Here is a 17,452-nt window from a genome sequence, read left to right as displayed (position 1 = left end):
GACGAGTTGTGAAACTAGTCCCTCCGTGTTGAATATGTTCTATATTTTTTGCCTCCTAAAGTTATATAGGCGCTTAAAAAGAAAACAAGGTTCCTTTTCGGGCTGCTTGGTGAGATGGGCATAAAATATAAAATATTCAATCAAATCGAAAATACTAATTTTCAGATCCGTGTCGATCTCTCATGGAATCACCCGTCTACGATAACAATGGTTAGGAGACAAACTGCGGACATGTCTGCCGTGTAGCTAGCATACCTGTAACCGTGGTTAGCCGTAGTGCTCGTGTGACAGAGGTATTAGTGGGCTTTAGTTGAAACTGGGGTATGCCAATCAAAGTACCAAGTAAAAAAACTTTTTTGCGCTACAAGAAAAATTCGAAGTTTTGCATCTCGCATTCTCTTTAAGGCCCTTCTTCCTGCCATGTACTCGCACCTAATGTTGGATCGCGAGTCTGCGAAATTCCGCTGAGGCAGACTGTCGATCGGCAGCGCACCTGTAGGCCGGTTGAAGTTACCGGCTGTCTCCTCGATGGGCCAGGATTCCACAAAAAGCTGCTTATAGTAATCGACCTCTAAGTAGACCACGCGGGAATTGTCAAATTCGATGCGGTTGTCGTTCACCACGCTGTGCTCAGGCAGCTCAGCGAGTGTATTCCTTTTTCACTGAAACTTGCACATGTCGTTTTTATGTTGCCTCAGACTCTCGGGGAAGTTCCCCAGCTGCATCGCCCGCGAAGGGAGCGTAACTATGAGCACGTGCATACCTGCGAAGTTCAAGTATTCTGAAAAAGGTGGGGGGGAGGGATTGCGCCGATTTATCTCCCCCCCCTCTTTTTGCGCCCAAAAGAAAACTGCGGGATCAATTAAATGCAATCTTGCTTTCGTGGCGAGATGTCGCTTTAAGGTATAAAGTCTGCAACCCCCTCCATCGCGGCAATAGCTAAAGCCGCGGCGAAGCAGCGGCCATTTGCACGTGTGGTGAAGTATATGATGCCGCTTTCTAACTCGCCGAGAGCAATCACATGAATGTGTGATTAGAAAGAAAAGGAAAAGGCACGTAATTTCTGCAGCCCTATAGGGAGCACGGCGCAGTGCCCTTCGTGACGACACCGCTTCAACACCGACAGAGTAAGGGCGCGAGAAATTGACCATTTGCAGAAATCTGCAAGGCGGCTTTCCTGCAAGGTTGTTTTCTAACCAAAAAGGAAAAAAAAAGAAAACTATCGTGCCCAGTCTGCTTTTCTCGCCCACTGTGCTTTTACCACTCCTATTCTAGTGAAGGCACGCGAGTGCGACAAAACGACTTTTTCCCCCAACAATTACTGTGTGGTTGTCCCACCTCTAACGAACCCTCACATCGCATGGAGGGCGAGGCACCTGTCGTTCGTAAAGAAGGGAGTGGGGGAAGGCAAAAGCACAATGAGTGAGAAAAGCAGTTTGCGAACGAGACCTTTTGGTTGGAAAACAACTTTGCAGGAAAGCCAGCTTGCTGATTTCCGCAAATGGTCAATTGTGTCTGCTTTTGTTTTGATGAATACCGGAGAGTTCATAAGTGAGAGTGGATCACGTGATTGTGAACAAACATTTGGTTATCGTTGATGCAGCCAATCAGTTGCCCTGTGTGTGTTACTTAGTAGGCCCTCTCACAGGGTGCCGCCATAGTCCTCTTTTCGCTTCCGTGCAACAGCCCAGGAAGGAGGGATTCCTATTGGTACATGCCCTTGGAGGCGTGGTCTTGGTGTTATAAAACTACAATGTTAGGGGTTATGGGTCGATCCAGAGAAGCGAGAAACGAGGGTCAGTCAACCGAACGAGAGTGGTCAATGAGACGTACATTCGCGAGTTAAATTGTTTAGCTACCCCAGAAGCTCCACAGGCATTGAATATTGAGTCTCCGGACCGAACAAGATATCCTAGAGGCAGGCCACAACCAGTCGCTACATGACTCCATTCCTGCAAACCCCGAGTTGAAATCCCAGCTCACTTCTCCAGAGTTTGTCACCACGACGAGGGACGTCTTCGCAATAGAACTTCTGCCTAGGTGTGAGTATTTTTTACCTATGTTATTCTTTTGCACATGGATTATTACCACTACGTTGACACAAACTGCTGAGAGTATAAAGGTGTTATTCTCGGGAAAATATACAGGTTGTCCCAACTATCATAAAACCCGATTAAAAAAATGAGTAACTCCGTTACGCGAAGCAAACCTAGTGTACATTGTTCCTAGTAATTTGGAGCAACCACTTATAATTCATTCATGCATGAGAATAAATTAATGAGTAATCAAAGTATTTATAATTCCGCAAGTACTCACCTGATTATATTCATTGGAGGGCATGTTTAGTTCAATTACTGTACAGCTTGAAGCTTAGAATATACTTACACATTTAGTTTCTCATATATGTATGCATAAAGTGTTATATATGTAGCCATTGATGAGGCTATTCATGTACGATAGTTTGTATGTATGTTCCCCTATGGAACGCCGGTGTCTCCACTACTATTGCTCTTTTTTATTGTAAATGTGCTTGCAATGATTCGTATGCTATAAACACATTTTCAAATTAATTTTTTAATTTTTTTTTGTAGAAGCCATCGCCTAGTTCTTCGTAATGTTATGTTCTTGCATTTCTTATTCCAATGCAGTTGCGTTGTGTGACGAATGTACTGTGTGGTGCTAGAGGCCTAGTAAGGTGACTTATAACGTCGCCTTTAGTATCCTGCGCCACGACAATCATCTACTGTCAAACAAACGAATAAATAAATAAAGTAATTGAATGTTGAAATTACATCTAACTGCGCTATTTTCAACAACGTATTGCATCCACATTTTTTTTTTCCTGTTGATAAAGAAAGCCCACCAAATATGAAAAGTGACGCGTAACCAGACTGCTGCGTACATCAGGAAGCAGTACCCTCAAACAGGCTCAATGGGAGGTAGCCAGCGTCAAGAAATAGATGCAGAAAGAAAAAAAAAAATGTGCATGGCCCTTTGTGCCAATCCCCGGTCAAAGAAACACGCCGCTTTGAACTTACAGAGTCAGGCCGTAATCAGAACAGTGCTCCGGTCGCGTTATCAGTGGAACGGTTGACCGCTAGATATGAATAATTATAGTGACATACAGTTGAGCGAAAGGAATTCCTGCAAACTTGCAACGCATGTTGGCGCGCCCTGAACACCCTTGTCAAAATGCGGAACGCTGCTGTTTTCAGCGGACAAGAGGCAAAGCGGTTGCTTGCTGCTCTTTTTTTTCTTCCTCAGGGGGGCGCGCAGTCATATGTTATTTTCTGATTTCGCAGGCTTTTTTTATTGGCCGCAAAAATGAGAGCGCAATCAATGCGTTGTTGAAAATGGCGCAGTTGGATGTCGTTCGAACTTGCTTACTTATGTCTAATTGTTATTTTGATAATTACGCGAGTACTTGTCGAGTTATGAATTGAATTGTGACAACTTACTTAAACTACTTGACGAAGAAATAGTGGTGCGTACTATAGTGCACTGTCCACTGGGAATAATATGTGCGAGGTTAGCTTTGCGTACTACCATTTCTCCTTTTTAAAATCATGCTTCATGATAGTTGAGGTTTTTCTACTTGAACAACGTTTTGAGCAGTTGGGTTAACCGCGAGTTAACATACATTTATGGATAGAAAACGGAGCTGTGAAATTGTAAATCCACCTTAATATCAGCAACAATTCTTATAACCAAGGCCGATGATGCCACCGCAGTGGATCATTTGCCGTCACCAACCTTAATCTGAGAATGTACGTATATTGCCGCGAACTATGCCTTCTCGTTTGTGAGACCAGCGTTATCTGTGTGAACGATGTTGGTGGAGAGGATACGGCAAGGTATAAGAACGCTTCCACTAAAAGCGCAGGGACATTCGTTTTCCGCCGTCGTCGACCGGTGGGCTGTTTCTTCACCACCTGTGTTCCTTATCATTTTTTTGCACTTTTGCCGAGCACAAGTTCGCTCTAATAGAACTAGCTTTCCGAAAAACTCTGAATCGTTCCTGGCTACATGACAATACACATACATTGTGTCTTCGGTGACAGCAAGTGTTCAGGCGACTGGCCGCATAGCTGCATTGCTTGATGGCTAAAAAGGCATCTGAATGTATAGTGAATGAACGGCTCAAGGATTTTTTATTTTTTTCAGCCAAGCAAAGCCATGGACCGGGTGACAAAAACAAAAAGAAAAGAGAGCGGAGCTGAAGGACGCAAGAGGAGAAGGCTACAGGCGCAGGAAGCTGAGAAGTCAAAAAAGTTTTTCGCGCCATTTTTTGAAAAACCTGGGGCAAGTACTTCATCATGTCCTTTGGAAGTAGCTCCATCTCCTGCCACTTCATTAATGTCCGTACAACTTGACGAAGGAGTCGTTCACGAAACTTCTAAACACAGTATGCTATGCGCAGACAATCCCGGGGATATTGCAGTAGAGGAGGAGGACAACGGAACCGACATTGGACTTCGGCTGGTTGAGCCTGTTGCTCTGAAGCTAAGCAAACTGGATTCCACGAAGCACCCTCAACCTATCATCTCAGAACTCGTTCAGAAGCATGACCTAGGTCTCTTAAAATTTGACACTGGTACTGGAAAAGCCGTTGTGTCTGACGCTGTACGAACGGAAATTGTTAAACTCGGGGCCATGTATTTCCAAAATCGGGAAGGACCTTTCTTGCCAACAAACAACCGATCAATGACTAAGAGTTGGTTTAAGAAGAAATTAGGTGATGGTCGTGGTGAAGAAGTCACCCGTTCGTGGCTGGCCTACTCTCCTGCCAAAAAGGCAGCATTTTGCATTTGTTGCCTCCTTTTTTCCCGCTCAGATCACCTATCATCTTTGGAACAAGAGGGGGGATTCACCAAATGGAAGGCACCCGAGAAGATCACCCTTCACGAGAATGCAAAGAATCACCGAATGTGTTTCTCACAGTGGAAAGAAATGGAAAGAAATTTGATGCATACTACGGGAATAATTGACGCTGACCTTCAGTCACAGATGGAGAAAGAAAAGCACAAGTGGCGTGAAATTTTGACGAGAGTCCTCCACTGCATAAAATTTCTTGCTACACAGAACTTGGCATTACGAGGGCATCGAGAGAGTTTTCAAACCAGCCGCGAGAACAATGTCGGAAATTTTCTTGGTCTTTTGAAGTTAATTGCCGTTTTTGACCCCGTTATGAAGCAACACCTCACATACGTTGAAAGTCATCCAGGGTCCACTTCGTACCTATCGCCTTCTGTACAGAATGAATTCATTCACATGATGGCTGTCACAGTTCGCGAGTCCTTGCTGCGAAAAATCCGTAAAGCCAAATATTATGGCATTATGTTTGACACCACTCCCGACCAGGCACACCGTGAGCAAATGTCAGAAGTTGTGCGATATGTGGAAGTTGACTTTGATAAAAAATCTGTTTATGTTCAGGAGTCCTTCCTCGGCTTTATCCATGTAAAGAACAAAGACGCCGAGAGCTTCGTTGACGTGATACTTGGCAAGCTGGATGAGGACAGAATGAACTTACAGGACTGTCGGTCACAATGCTACGACAACGCTGCCGTGATGGCTGGACAAAAAAGTGGTGTCAGTCAAAGAATCGCGGAAAAAAACAAACTGGCAATCTTTGTAAACTGCGACAACCACTCACTGAACTTGGTTGGTGTACATGCTGCTAAGGAAGAAGCCATGATGATGACTTTTTTTGGGACCATCGAAGCACTTTACGTGTTTTTTTCTCGCTCAACGTACCGTTGGGAGAAATTAAAAAATGCAGTGCCTGTTGTTGTGAAATCAGAGTCTGAGACCAGATGGAGTGCAAGGGTCGAAGCAGTGAAGCCGGTCGGTAGATACCTTGAGAAGATACTTGAAGTTGTTCAGGAAATGTCAAATAATGACCAAGAAACGAGCGAGACGAAAAGTGATGCTGCACTACTGCAGAAGCGGATATTAAGTTATGATTTTTTGATTTTGCTGGGCTTTTGGAACAAGGTACTTGTTCGCATAGACCGTGTTCAAAAAAGACTGCAAGATCCTAAAATGAACTTTCACGATGCTGCCTTAGACATGAAAGCTCTCAGAGATCACTTTCATGAAGAAAGGGAAACTCTGGTAAGTGAGTCACTTGGTGAAGGGCTTCGTCTCTGTGAGACGTATGATGTCGACGTTGAAAGGCGTGCACGACGAAAAAAACAGATGCCTGGTGAAAAGTCGAAAGGAGAGGCGTTGACGGCTAAACAGGAAACAGAAAGGGTTATGAAATGCACACTCGATCGTCTTCATTCGGAAATCGACCAGAGGTTTACTCGCCTGCAGGACACCGACCTCAAGTTTGGCTTTCTGCTCGACATCAACAAGCTGTGCTACAGCGAAGACAAAAACGAACTAAAAACAAATTGCAACACATTTGGCAATTTCTACAGTTCCGACGTTAACGCGCAAGACCTCTATGAAGAGATTTTAGATTGTAGGCTGCTGCTTTCACGGCGTATTGACCAGACAGTATCAAGACCGGAGGAACTTCTTAAATTTATTGTGGAGTATGGTGATGATGGCGTATTCCCCAACCTTCGCGTCGCCCTTCAGATGATGTTAACCATTGGAGTTTCCATCGCTGGCTGTGAGAGGTCCTTCAGCAAGCTGAAGCTAATACTCTCCTATTTGCGTGCCACAATGGGCCAAGACAGACTTACTGACCTTGCGCTACTGAGTGTGGAAAGAGAAGAAACTGAAAAAACGAACTTTGACGTCATTATAGAACAGTTTGCTTCATCGAAAGCAAGGAAAGTGCAGCTCTAGTTTTTACGGAGTGTTCCAGTGTATAGTGCATTTTATATTTGTCTTAATATCCAAATGATGTAAATAAAGTGTTTTAAATAAAAAAACGGGTTTTTCTTGACAACAATTATTCACGATCAGCGTTACAGCACTGACGTCATAAAAGGCAACAATATGCGATAACAGGGAGACAACAGGGTTTGCCGGAACGAGTTTTTTAACGCATCATTAGCACTGATGAAAAAATGCAGGCATCATATGCAGATTTGGCGTACGCAATAATTAATTTTGAATGATACATTTCACGGTAATGTAGCGAGAAATGGTATGGACTATTTACATATGCCTAGTTCGTGATTCTATTTTCTGTGCTTATATGGATTTCATGAATTTCGCATATTTTAAGTAAAGCGAGATGACAAGAAGTGACCACCAAGGTCCATTTTTTGTTAAACTTTTTTTGCTACCATTGTGGACTTCTGGTGTGTTGTGTGATGCATGGACGTACAAGGCGGCTATAGTACACTGTAGTACAACAGCAAGAATAATAATAATAATAATAATAATAATAATAATAATAATAATAATAATAATAATAATAATAATAATAATAATAATAACAAACATTATCACGGGCATAATGAGGGGCGCGGAAATATATTTGCCCTGGGCGCCGTCCTATCTAGTTACGCCACTGCCCAGGGGTGCCGCCTACGTGAAGCCGGGGCCAAAGGGGTGTGTTGCCTCTGCCGGGGGGCCTTAAAGGTCCAATCACCCGGCATCGGCTCAACCACCAGGATCCCCTTTTCCCGGACACGGCAAAGCCACGCACGGCTAGGCGTGGGAGGGAGTCAAAACTCCCCCGTTAGCTCGGGTCCGTGGTGTCGCTACACACCAAACGCCTACTTGCGCAGGCGCCCCTGCGGGGGTATATCAGAACTCATACTGGGTAGTTATGCTGCAGGGGTTAACTACAGGACGCTTTCCTAAACTTTCTCTCTCTCTCCCCTCTTTCTTTTTTTTTTTTAAAGAATTATCAGGTCATAGCAGCACTCACCTTCAGTGGCGAGGTACCGCGCCAACGTGAGCGTCCAGAATTTGTACTCGCTGGATGATCGAAGAGCTAAGGACGCCGCAATCTGACCATCTAGGAAGCTGAGTGTGCCAGCCTGTTGTAGTGAGGGGCCAGTGTGAAACACCGACTTGGCTCGCTGGGGAACTCTGCAGGCAATAGAATGCACAAGAGACAACTTCAAATCACCAAACTAGACTATCATTACAATTCAGGCAGTTCATAACTTCAGTTTAGTTTTGTATAATGTGTGGAACACGAGCCGTACACTACTCCGCAAGCACATTTTGAGCAGCCAGCTTCAGACTCTTACAATGTGCCAACGCTGCGACAGAAGCCATGGACACACAATGAGAAAAAATAAAACAATTTGCCTGCTCTCAGAATGCTCGACATCAACTGACGGCAACGACAGGGTCAGTGAAAAGCAAAGGGGGTGTGGTCACGTAGGATCACTGGTACAGACAAGAGCGTACTAGCACTGAATCCAAACGGACTTTATTTGTACAGACAAAACTAGCACTGAACTCTAAATTAATTGTATAGACAAGAGCAGACTAGCACTGACTCTAATTGGCTGCAAGCCGCAGCTTGAAGTCAAGTGCTACTTCCCTCTTGCCTTTTCTTTTGTCCACTACAGCTTCAAGTTATCACTGTTGACTGATGAACCTCATGCGCTGCATACCTGAACATGTTGTGCTGGAGCGATCCCAAGGGCAGCGTCGAGCTCTTCACGCCATCTGGTGCTGCAGGCATGGACGTGTGGTGGTCTGAACACTGCGCAACAGCGTCCTCGCTTCCCGTAAGCAGGAGCCACGAGCCAAGCTCCTTGCTAAAGAGGTACGATTTGCCCGTCGTGAGTGTGAGCAGCGGCAGACCCTCATCCGTGATGCTGGAAGCGCGGAGCGTGGCTCCCGACGTGTCACGGAACAAGAGGGCCACTGATTCGTCACGCACTGTGCAGACGCGCTTGCTCAGGTCCCAAACGTGCACCGAGCCATGCGTTGTAATGACAAGCAGGCAGCTGCCCTTGCACAGCATGTGGGCGACGGGCCACGACAGCAGCAGTGGCGGCATGAGCTTGGCACCCGTCACGCATGACAGGGCCGTCAAAGTCCGGTCTTCACACACCACACACACCACGTGACTGTACCGGTGAAGCAGAAAGACATGCGTCAACAATAGAGTCAAAAAATTAAGAAAAACTTTGCAAGCACCACAATATCTCTCCTAGAGGCAGCAACTGTAAGTGAACGGATCGGAACAATGAACATCATGAATCACAAAAAACTTAAAGCCACTTCCATGCTTTCAAAGCTGTTGAAACAGCAACGCATTCACAAGCCAACTCGAGCTGCCGCTTGAGATAAGAGGCATACGACAAGTCTCGTTTCTCTTAAAAAAGAAAGAGTAGCGCAAGTAAGCCAAAGCTCTTATACGAAACCTCATCACCTCATCTCCAACATGCCCCTTCTTATCAAGCACAACATGGCCTCACACTGGTTGCTGCCTGCTGACCAAATGCCACCTAGAAACATCGCTTCGTTTACAACCGAGGCAGCTAAGACTTTGTGAGTGTATCTGGGAACCAGAGCATGAGAACAGTCAACACTTATCTGCCACCAGGCCATCCCCTGTAATGACTCTAGAGCTAAAACTAGCGCATCAACAAACCTTAATGAACTCTTGGTTACCGGGAGTTTCAATTGTATAATCTCAGTAAGTCTACTATACCAGGTGCTGCGAATGAGCACTGATGAGAGGCACGGTGTGCTTTCAGTACAACTTTGCTATCTTTCTTCCGAAAGCGTGCCCACTCACCTGCTAGCGGCGAGGGCCACTCCTCGACCTGAAACCAGGTGTTCCCAGAAGACAGTCTCCTCCTCACTGCATCGCACCTTGCTGACTGTTCGTGATCCTGGTACTGGAATGTCTGTCTGCAGCTGAATGCTCCTCAGTACCTTAGTGTCTTCGAGGTATGCCACCTAAAAGATGAAATTTAGTTGTCAAGTTTTACCTCACAAATGGTATCGCAATCAGACATCAAACAACCCAACCTTCAATCATTTAAGCTGGTGGTTGATAAGTCTCGCCATACTGCAGCACTCTCCACGGGCAACAGGCATCACAGAAAAGAGGCCAAGGAATGTCTGCTTATGAACTAAGTAGCACTGACAAAAATTTGCACTGTTCGATAAATTGCGCTACAGAACAGGGAACAATGACAGAAGAATGCATGATCCAAGAAAACGTAATGGCCGACAAATATACTAGTAACTTTAAAGAGGCCCCGTAAATCTTTTGAAGCATGGTAAGAAAATGCTGCCGATTGGTAGCCAAGGCTCCCAAAAACATGTGAGCCAAATATTGTAGCGCAATATGCGGAATAGAATTTACAATGAGTTCTCAAAGCCAGCAAAAAATTGCTCTCTTCTCTCAACAAATGACGCAACCGACTGAAGAATCAGTGTGTCACAGGTCGAGTACAGTGAAACCCCGTTAGTATTTACCCACTTTAAGCATACTAATGGTTAAAATGTAGTTGCAACCAATCCGTGACTGATTCTCAAAAAGACAAATGCATTCGTGGAGCACTTAATTTAATTAGGCTGTAGTGATTCGCCCTATGCCTACCGGTTAATACGTACCAACTGCATACGACGACAGAATTTCACGACGACAGTTTACGATGCCGCTGAACTTGCAGGTGCCACAATTTGCTGTGAACTGTTTTCCGTCATGTTGACAAGCGCGGAGATCAGCTGATCAGTTTCGACTTCCGCATGATTGCAGCTATGACTTTGTGAGTAATCATTGCGAAAAAAAAAACGAAGGCGAGGTGGCGACCACCGACAAACGCGCCCAATCACTTATCGTCGCGAAAAGCCTTATCACAGTAAGCATCCGCAGCTATCTGCTCGAGCATGCGTGTGGCGTAGGGTCACTTTAGGCCTACTGCATGCTTTTAGTAGGCAACTACCTGAACGCGTTGGGCCGCCGATCGCTGCCGCTTCATTGTGCATGACCGTGTTCAAGCCCGCAACGCTTTACAGAAACACAAGCAGCTCACTATTGCAAAGTTTAGCATTGCGGGTCGCAGGCACCGAGAAGCCTTGCTGTACGTATTATGCCAATACACGCACCTTACAGCAAGCGTAGCGCTGTTGTAACTTTGCAGCACGCTTTTATTTACCGCCAACCCAAACACGCCTCCGTCTGCTGCCAGGACTGCTAGAACACCGTGGAGAGCGCATTGCTTGTGGAAAGTTCATCGTCCCCGTGTTAACCCAGCAGGCTACTCGAAGCATTTGTGCATGATCCGAAGTGCAGTGGGCGTACTCTACAGCAGTGGTTCTCAGCATGGATGTGTCGGGGACCTTTTGAGGACTGGTGGAAGAGATGGGCAAACCCTTGCAGCAGAGGGGAGGGGGGGGGGGGGCATGTAGGTAAGTTAAAACACAACTGGAGTGTGAAACAGGTGCCTTTTATTGCCACCCAAAACAAACGTGCCACATCACTTCATTTTGGACAGTTCATCCATACATGGTGCAGTCACACTTAAAGAAAAATGCAAGTGAGGGTTTCGCAAATCATGGAAATGGCTTCGCGGACCCCCAGTTGAGAACCGCTGCTCTACACCAAGCTGATCGGCAGTCACGGCGTGTGCAGAATAAACGAAGTGCTGCACGCAACAAACCTTGCAATAATTGATTTGGATCTTTGTAACCATACCGCATTCCTTAAAAAAAAAAAAAATCACAGCGTCAGCTGTCTCTTAGAAACAGAGGCAGAAAAACTATCATGGACAGCCGATTGTGTCCGTTTTGTCGCTGTATCAAGCTGCTTATCCCGGACCCCATAGTTATTTCAAAATGCTCCTTGGCGTCGCTACCCCGTGCTATCGGGCGGTTGTCCGAGAGTCAGAACTTTTTCAGCACTTTGGCAAAAAAGAAAGAAATGACTTTGCGGTGGGCACTTTAGGTAATATTTCCTGTGGCCCTAAATTCAATCCTTTGTTGGCGGCAATGGTACATGCCAGAAGATGCAAATTTGTAGCTGGTGGTTATTACGTAGTACATTTAGTGCGTAGTTATGCCACCTTCCCCGGCAGGTACATATTAACGGGGTTTGGCTCTATCAGCCATTGGCTGATTTGAGCATGGCGCACTCTGTAGCTACCAAGGCTGCCGAGAGAGACAGTGGCTTGTCCCCATGCGTGCAAGTACAATCACACTGAAAAGCTGCACATTCCAAGAGAAAAAGAGAGAAAGCGCTCAAGGTCATGAGGCGCGCGATGTATTTTCTTTCAATGTGCCATCCCTCCGTGCTTAGCCTCCAGCACTTTCATTGGGACAAGAGAAGAGAGAAAGCAATTGCCGGATGCAACATATCCCTGTAACTTCACTCGTACTGGACGAATTCTGACAATTTGTGGAAATCAGCTTCTGTAGTGAATCCATACTATGGCTATATTTGAAATAGTGTTTAAGGGCCGCTTTGACAATTCCCAGCTCTTAGTAGACCAAAGTTGATGTTCTTTTCACCACTGTTTTTTTATTTTGCATGGAAGCATCAGTGCACAAAGCGCCGGTAGGAACACCCAATCAAGTGTTCACCATATCACCCACCTTCACCGTGGCTGGCATGCTTTGCTTTAGCGCTGGAAACATGGCTTGTTGCCGGTGGGGAACTGGTGCAGACTGGTGGGCATTGGTAGCCGTGTGGCCAGAGGTTTCTTTCTGTGCCTACATAAAACATGATGGGGTTCGACGGTAAGAAAAAAAAAAGACTAGGAGATCACAGAAAGGAACTCTACCAAAATTGTGCGAGTCCGTAGCTAAATCGATTAACAAAGAAATGGGGTTAGTTTGAACAATAAATACAAAGAGAGATAGCAGGGTGGGTTGATGATACAGGCCAGTGTGCCTACTTCCTGTGATCACTCAGTAAGTGCACTGTAGCACAGAGTGCAGGGGAAAGTAGATTGCATGTACATAATTGAACAAAGGCAGAGGCTGCTCAGGATGAGTGACGATCATAGCAACTAAGCACATATGCAGCTGTAACTTGCTATTTTGTAGGTAATCTTCTATGGGAGCAAAATGCTTCGTGTGTACTGTCTTCTGATGCGCCTACTGTTGGGCCATTGCAAAGTTTTTGACCTTCACAACTTGAAGCAAGAAGCAATGCCATGAGATATTTTCCCCAATGCGGTCTGAAGCACCAATAAGTCTGGTTAAAGACCACTACTATATGGTTTTTAGAGCTTCAAGTTGTACAAGTATTTCCTATCTAAACAAGCACAGCATTAACAAGCATGTACGCAGTGCTAGTTGTAATACTCAGCGTGCTCAGAAATCCTCTGGTGGCTTTTTAAAGGCCCGTAAAAAGGCTCAGACTTCTTTTTAAAACTTCCAAACAAGCTCACCGATTTCTGCAGAAAGTCGAGGCAGCCACATCTTACGAATATGACAGCACTCCTTTTCGAAAGTAAATCACATGCATCTTTTCAGCGCTTGTCTAGTCCTTCTGCTTCACAAAGTAATATAAAGTTGCCCTTGGGCAACTCTACTTCATTGGTTGCTTCTCTGCAGTTCAAAATGATGACTTCATTTTTTGGCGATTCGATTTTGGCTGTGTATTCACCATGCTTCTTCACCGCACCGCTGATGTGACCCTAGCACCACTCTGACACGAGCGACGTGTGGGGTAAGCCTTACTCCATAATTTTATGCATGCCAATGACGCAATCGCCGATAATGTGTCACGTTGCTGACGAGCGCGTAGTCCCAACAAGGGGCTATACCTTCTCTTCACTGCCAAGGATGGCAGGAAGGCCAAGAAGAAAACTGAAATCAGTTGAAACGGCCTGTTCTATACGCTCTGACTTCCCTATTACAGCCCTAATGTACAAAATTTTTACGCAGTCTTTTCACATCATAGAAGTGCACAGTTGTTATTCTACCACCAATTTTGGACTACAGGGTTGTTGGCCATTTAAAATTATTGCTTTGTTCAAAACCAGAATTTACCTGCTGCTGTTGTTGTTGCTGCTGCTGCTGCTGCTGCTGAAACTGTAGTGTCCGGTCTAACGGAGGTCGACCGCGCTTTTTCTCAGGTGGCCTTGCCACGACTGGGGTCGTCTCTGTGGCTTTCCGCTTTCCCGTCGGCATCAGCGATTCACTAGCTGGCTTGGCTGCTGGCTTCTCAGACCTTAGAAGAAAAGTACCACTTAGCGAGCAACAATAGAGCCCTTACAGGCTTTAGCATTTCAGAAGTAGCATTAGACTAGCTGTTACAAAAATATGCAGTGCTTCCGGCATGCTCTAAATCAAGCAGTCAGAGGCACAGACTCAGTCATAGAAAGGCTAAAGAACTTATAACACCCAGAATTGTTTCTAGTGACCTCATAAGTATGCCCTAGCAAAGCTACAAGTTTGAGTTGAGGCAATATGACTGGCCTTCGTACAAACTAGCGAAGTATGGCATATTTTAAATCCCACTCACTGGTCAGAAGGTGCCGCTGACACAGCCGGGGGAGCGGAGTTTGGCAGAGCATTCACCGCTGTGGTGGCAGGCGTATCTTTCTCTGCAACTTGACCTTGTGTTGCAGGTGTTGCTGCCTGGTCTTCCTAGAAAAACAGAAATATCGAGGTGCATGCAGTAGGCAGAGTGATAAAGAACTTGTATTGCACTTCTAAGAGTCAAATCCTCTTGAACATTGTAAGGCATGATGTCTACTCCAGTACCAAGCTGTCTTGCCTCGCAAGCATGCGTCAGCTTGGCGCTTTTTGCCATCTACGCCGAGTGTAACAAACCAGTAACCTTTCTCACTCAAAGCAACTGTCATCGGTTATAAATTTCTTGAAAACATTTCACTTTACAACTCTGACACTCACTCAGAACTTTCACCTTTAATGCTTCTCACTCAAAGCAACTGTCATCGGTTATAAGTTTCTTGAAAACATTTCATTTAACAACTCTGACACTCACTCAACTTTCACCTTTAATGCACTACTTTACAAACACTTAAAATAGGAGTTGTTGTGGAGTGTAGGTTGATTGCAACAGTCACTTTAGAACGAAGATTATGTAAGCCTTCACTCAGTGAAGCTGAGATACAGCTTCAATGTTGGTACTTAAAGCCATGAAACATAGGCACACCAAAAGCTTCTGGACTCAAAAATGTCTATTAGAAAGGCATTTGGTTCCTTGTGCGAAAGTAGACATTCAAACTCCTTTACAAGCATAAAGGGGCTAACCTGATGAGCACCTACTTACCAATGCAAAACTGAAGGGAAAGAAATGGTGCCTAAATTGCTAGTAATTTTGGCACTGACAAAAACAACGTTATCTGTAGCAATAGCAAACAATTCACCAGACAGCCTACATTTGTATCGTTTTGACAGTTTCGCAGGCACTGCAATGTTAAAAATAAATAATTTGGTGCCCCTTTTTTATTTACTGCCTCAGTTTCGTTGGTTTAATAATTTGTGTGAAGGGGTTGTGCAACACTTTTTCAAGTGGCCATAGCACCGATTCACTGAAGAAACTTAAATGTCTCATGAATTTAACGCCACAAAATTTTTTTAGAATCCGTCATGTACGAGCGCAGTTGCAGTCTGTTAAGTCTGTTGCCTCGTTTGTCGAGAGAAGAGAAAGGGATTGTTAGCTGACTTGGGAGAATTTATTGAAAATTCCAAGCCACGTGCTGCGCTATAATATTTGGCTCGCGTGTTGTGTTCTCAGAAGCCTCAACCACTGCTCAGCAGCATTTTCTCACCACGCTCAAAAAGTGTTGCAGCACCTCTTTAAGAACAATTTGAATGGTACAATAATACATGTGATGATGGTAGCTTTTATTGTGGGTATAGTCTCTGTAGTCAATGCATGGATATTGCATGTGATGATGGTAGCTTTTATTGTGGGTGTAGTTTTTGTAGTCACTGCATGGTCTGAACGGCAAATAGCCGACACCTATGACCACATCCGATTTATTCTTATAACATGATTAAATATCTTTTCACGAACACCATTGTGCTAATTTATCGCACTTGCAAACGAAATATCGGTATATTGATCTCGCAGCAAAAATATTAGAAAAGAAGTGTATCTTATACCACGGGGAAATACTGCATGCCTCTTTGCCTGCCAGAGAATCACTTTTGTCATGAGAAAACCTCCACATGCATTGACGCAAGAGTCACTCTCTCGAAGGCATGAAACATAGCGAAGCACAAGTGCTGCCACCTGTACAAACCTTGGCAGCCGGAGCCTTGTCCGAGGACTTGTCGCAGAGATCGGTTGCAGGAACGCTGGAGGACTCGTCTCGCTTCTCTATGACGATCCTGCTTTTGCTCTCAGTGGACGAGCTGAAGTTGGGCAATGCTTGACTGTTGAACGGCACGGGAACATCTCTGCAACGGAAACACCCATGTGCTTCATTCCCAATGGCTAACGCATGACAGAACGAGCACAGAACAGAAAACCGCTCCCCATCTTCTGTGCTGTGCTTGCTTTGCCACGAATCACCAACTCAGCCAAAGCTCTGGCCCTCGTTATTTAAACGAAAGCTTCTCAAAGGGGGCGTTACTATGCTGAGTCACTCTGGGTTGCGCAATCTGGGCCCATCCCATGCTGGGCAACGTACTGAAGTCACACTTGGTGACGAATCCAGCTCAATGTGATTTCAATTCTAAACACATTGCTTTTCCTCCTGCTGACAATCAGACGAGACAGCAAACACTGCATGCAGTGTCCACTACAGTACCAGGCTTGTCACTGTAGTTGCAATGCGAAGATACGGCAGTTCTGGTGTGCCATTCTATAGTCCCATCACGCTAGCCATCAATAATGGCTAGTTTGGTGCAGTACTACAGTACAGAAATCAACTTGCTGGTTACTTCACGGTGCCAGTGAAATCCCATTAACAGATACAGGAACAAAGCCTAGCTATGCACTAAACGGTAGTACAGTCGAAACCCGTGATAATGAAATCCCGACGAAACAAAATTCTCACTGCAACGAAATATTTTCGGAGCACCGGCAAAGGCCCATAGGAGTCAATGCATTTTGTAACTCACAACTACGGGAAATATTCATACCCCAGTCCCTCATTAACGAAATTTTTGAAACATGAGTGCACAAATAATCCACTCTCGTAACATTTACATTCGAAAACTGCTGAAATGCATTCATGCTACACTTAAATTGTGCAAAACTATCGCTAAGCGCACTTGAGAAGCAGCCGCCATCATTGTTTACAAGAAAAAAAACCTTAAAACTCGCGAAACTAATGATGATGATATGATGGCTTGCTGAAACACCTGCTCGTTATCACGGACTACGTACATAGCCAAAACCACAATCCTCATGGAGTGTCGTTCGCTGACTTGGCTCTGTGCTTGGCTTTGTCGGCTTTGCGCACACATGGTCGCGTGTGTGGAGCCATTTGTGGAGAGTTTGCTTGGTCGCTTGGTGCAACGTAAACCGTGTGTTGCGATTGCTTCATCCGATTTCGCTGCCTGCGAAGATGAAGCCCCCAACGAAAAAGCAGAAGTTCATCACGCTGCAATATAAGGCTGCAATCATAAGCGA

The 17,452-nt window shown here is 45.1% G+C and overlaps 2 protein-coding genes across 2 annotated transcripts in view; one reads left to right on the top strand and one right to left on the bottom strand.

Moving 5' to 3' along the window:
* LOC119161117 (histone cell cycle regulator-like protein) overlaps positions 1-17,452 on the bottom strand; it is a 78,285-nt gene that overhangs the window by 21,773 nt on the left and 39,060 nt on the right. The window contains exons 15-21 of the mRNA XM_075889634.1: positions 16,116-16,272; positions 14,363-14,487; positions 13,888-14,068; positions 12,484-12,600; positions 9,677-9,840; positions 8,541-9,002; positions 7,841-8,004 (exon numbers count right to left, since the gene is read on the bottom strand). Coding sequence (XP_075745749.1) covers positions 7,841-8,004; positions 8,541-9,002; positions 9,677-9,840; positions 12,484-12,600; positions 13,888-14,068; positions 14,363-14,487; positions 16,116-16,272 — 1,370 coding nt within the window. The remainder of the gene's footprint in view (positions 1-7,840; positions 8,005-8,540; positions 9,003-9,676; positions 9,841-12,483; positions 12,601-13,887; positions 14,069-14,362; positions 14,488-16,115; positions 16,273-17,452) is intronic.
* On the top strand, positions 5,519-6,890 carry LOC142803755 (zinc finger MYM-type protein 1-like). The gene has a single exon (XM_075889635.1). The coding sequence runs from the start codon at positions 5,524-5,526 to the stop codon at positions 6,802-6,804; it is 1,281 nt and encodes a 426-aa protein (XP_075745750.1). The 5' UTR covers positions 5,519-5,523; the 3' UTR covers positions 6,805-6,890.

This window comes from Rhipicephalus microplus, chromosome 3 (assembly GCF_043290135.1).
Source record: "Rhipicephalus microplus isolate Deutch F79 chromosome 3, USDA_Rmic, whole genome shotgun sequence".
Taxonomy (NCBI): domain Eukaryota; kingdom Metazoa; phylum Arthropoda; class Arachnida; order Ixodida; family Ixodidae; genus Rhipicephalus; species Rhipicephalus microplus.
Note: the sequence above shows the minus strand (reverse complement) of the source record. Positions and strands in the feature narration are given on the sequence as shown.

Bases quoted from the DNA above. Each gene is read 5' to 3' on its own strand.
- LOC142803755 (XM_075889635.1), top strand. From the start codon at position 5,524: ATGAACTTACAGGACTGTCGGTCACAATGCTACGACAACGCTGCCGTG.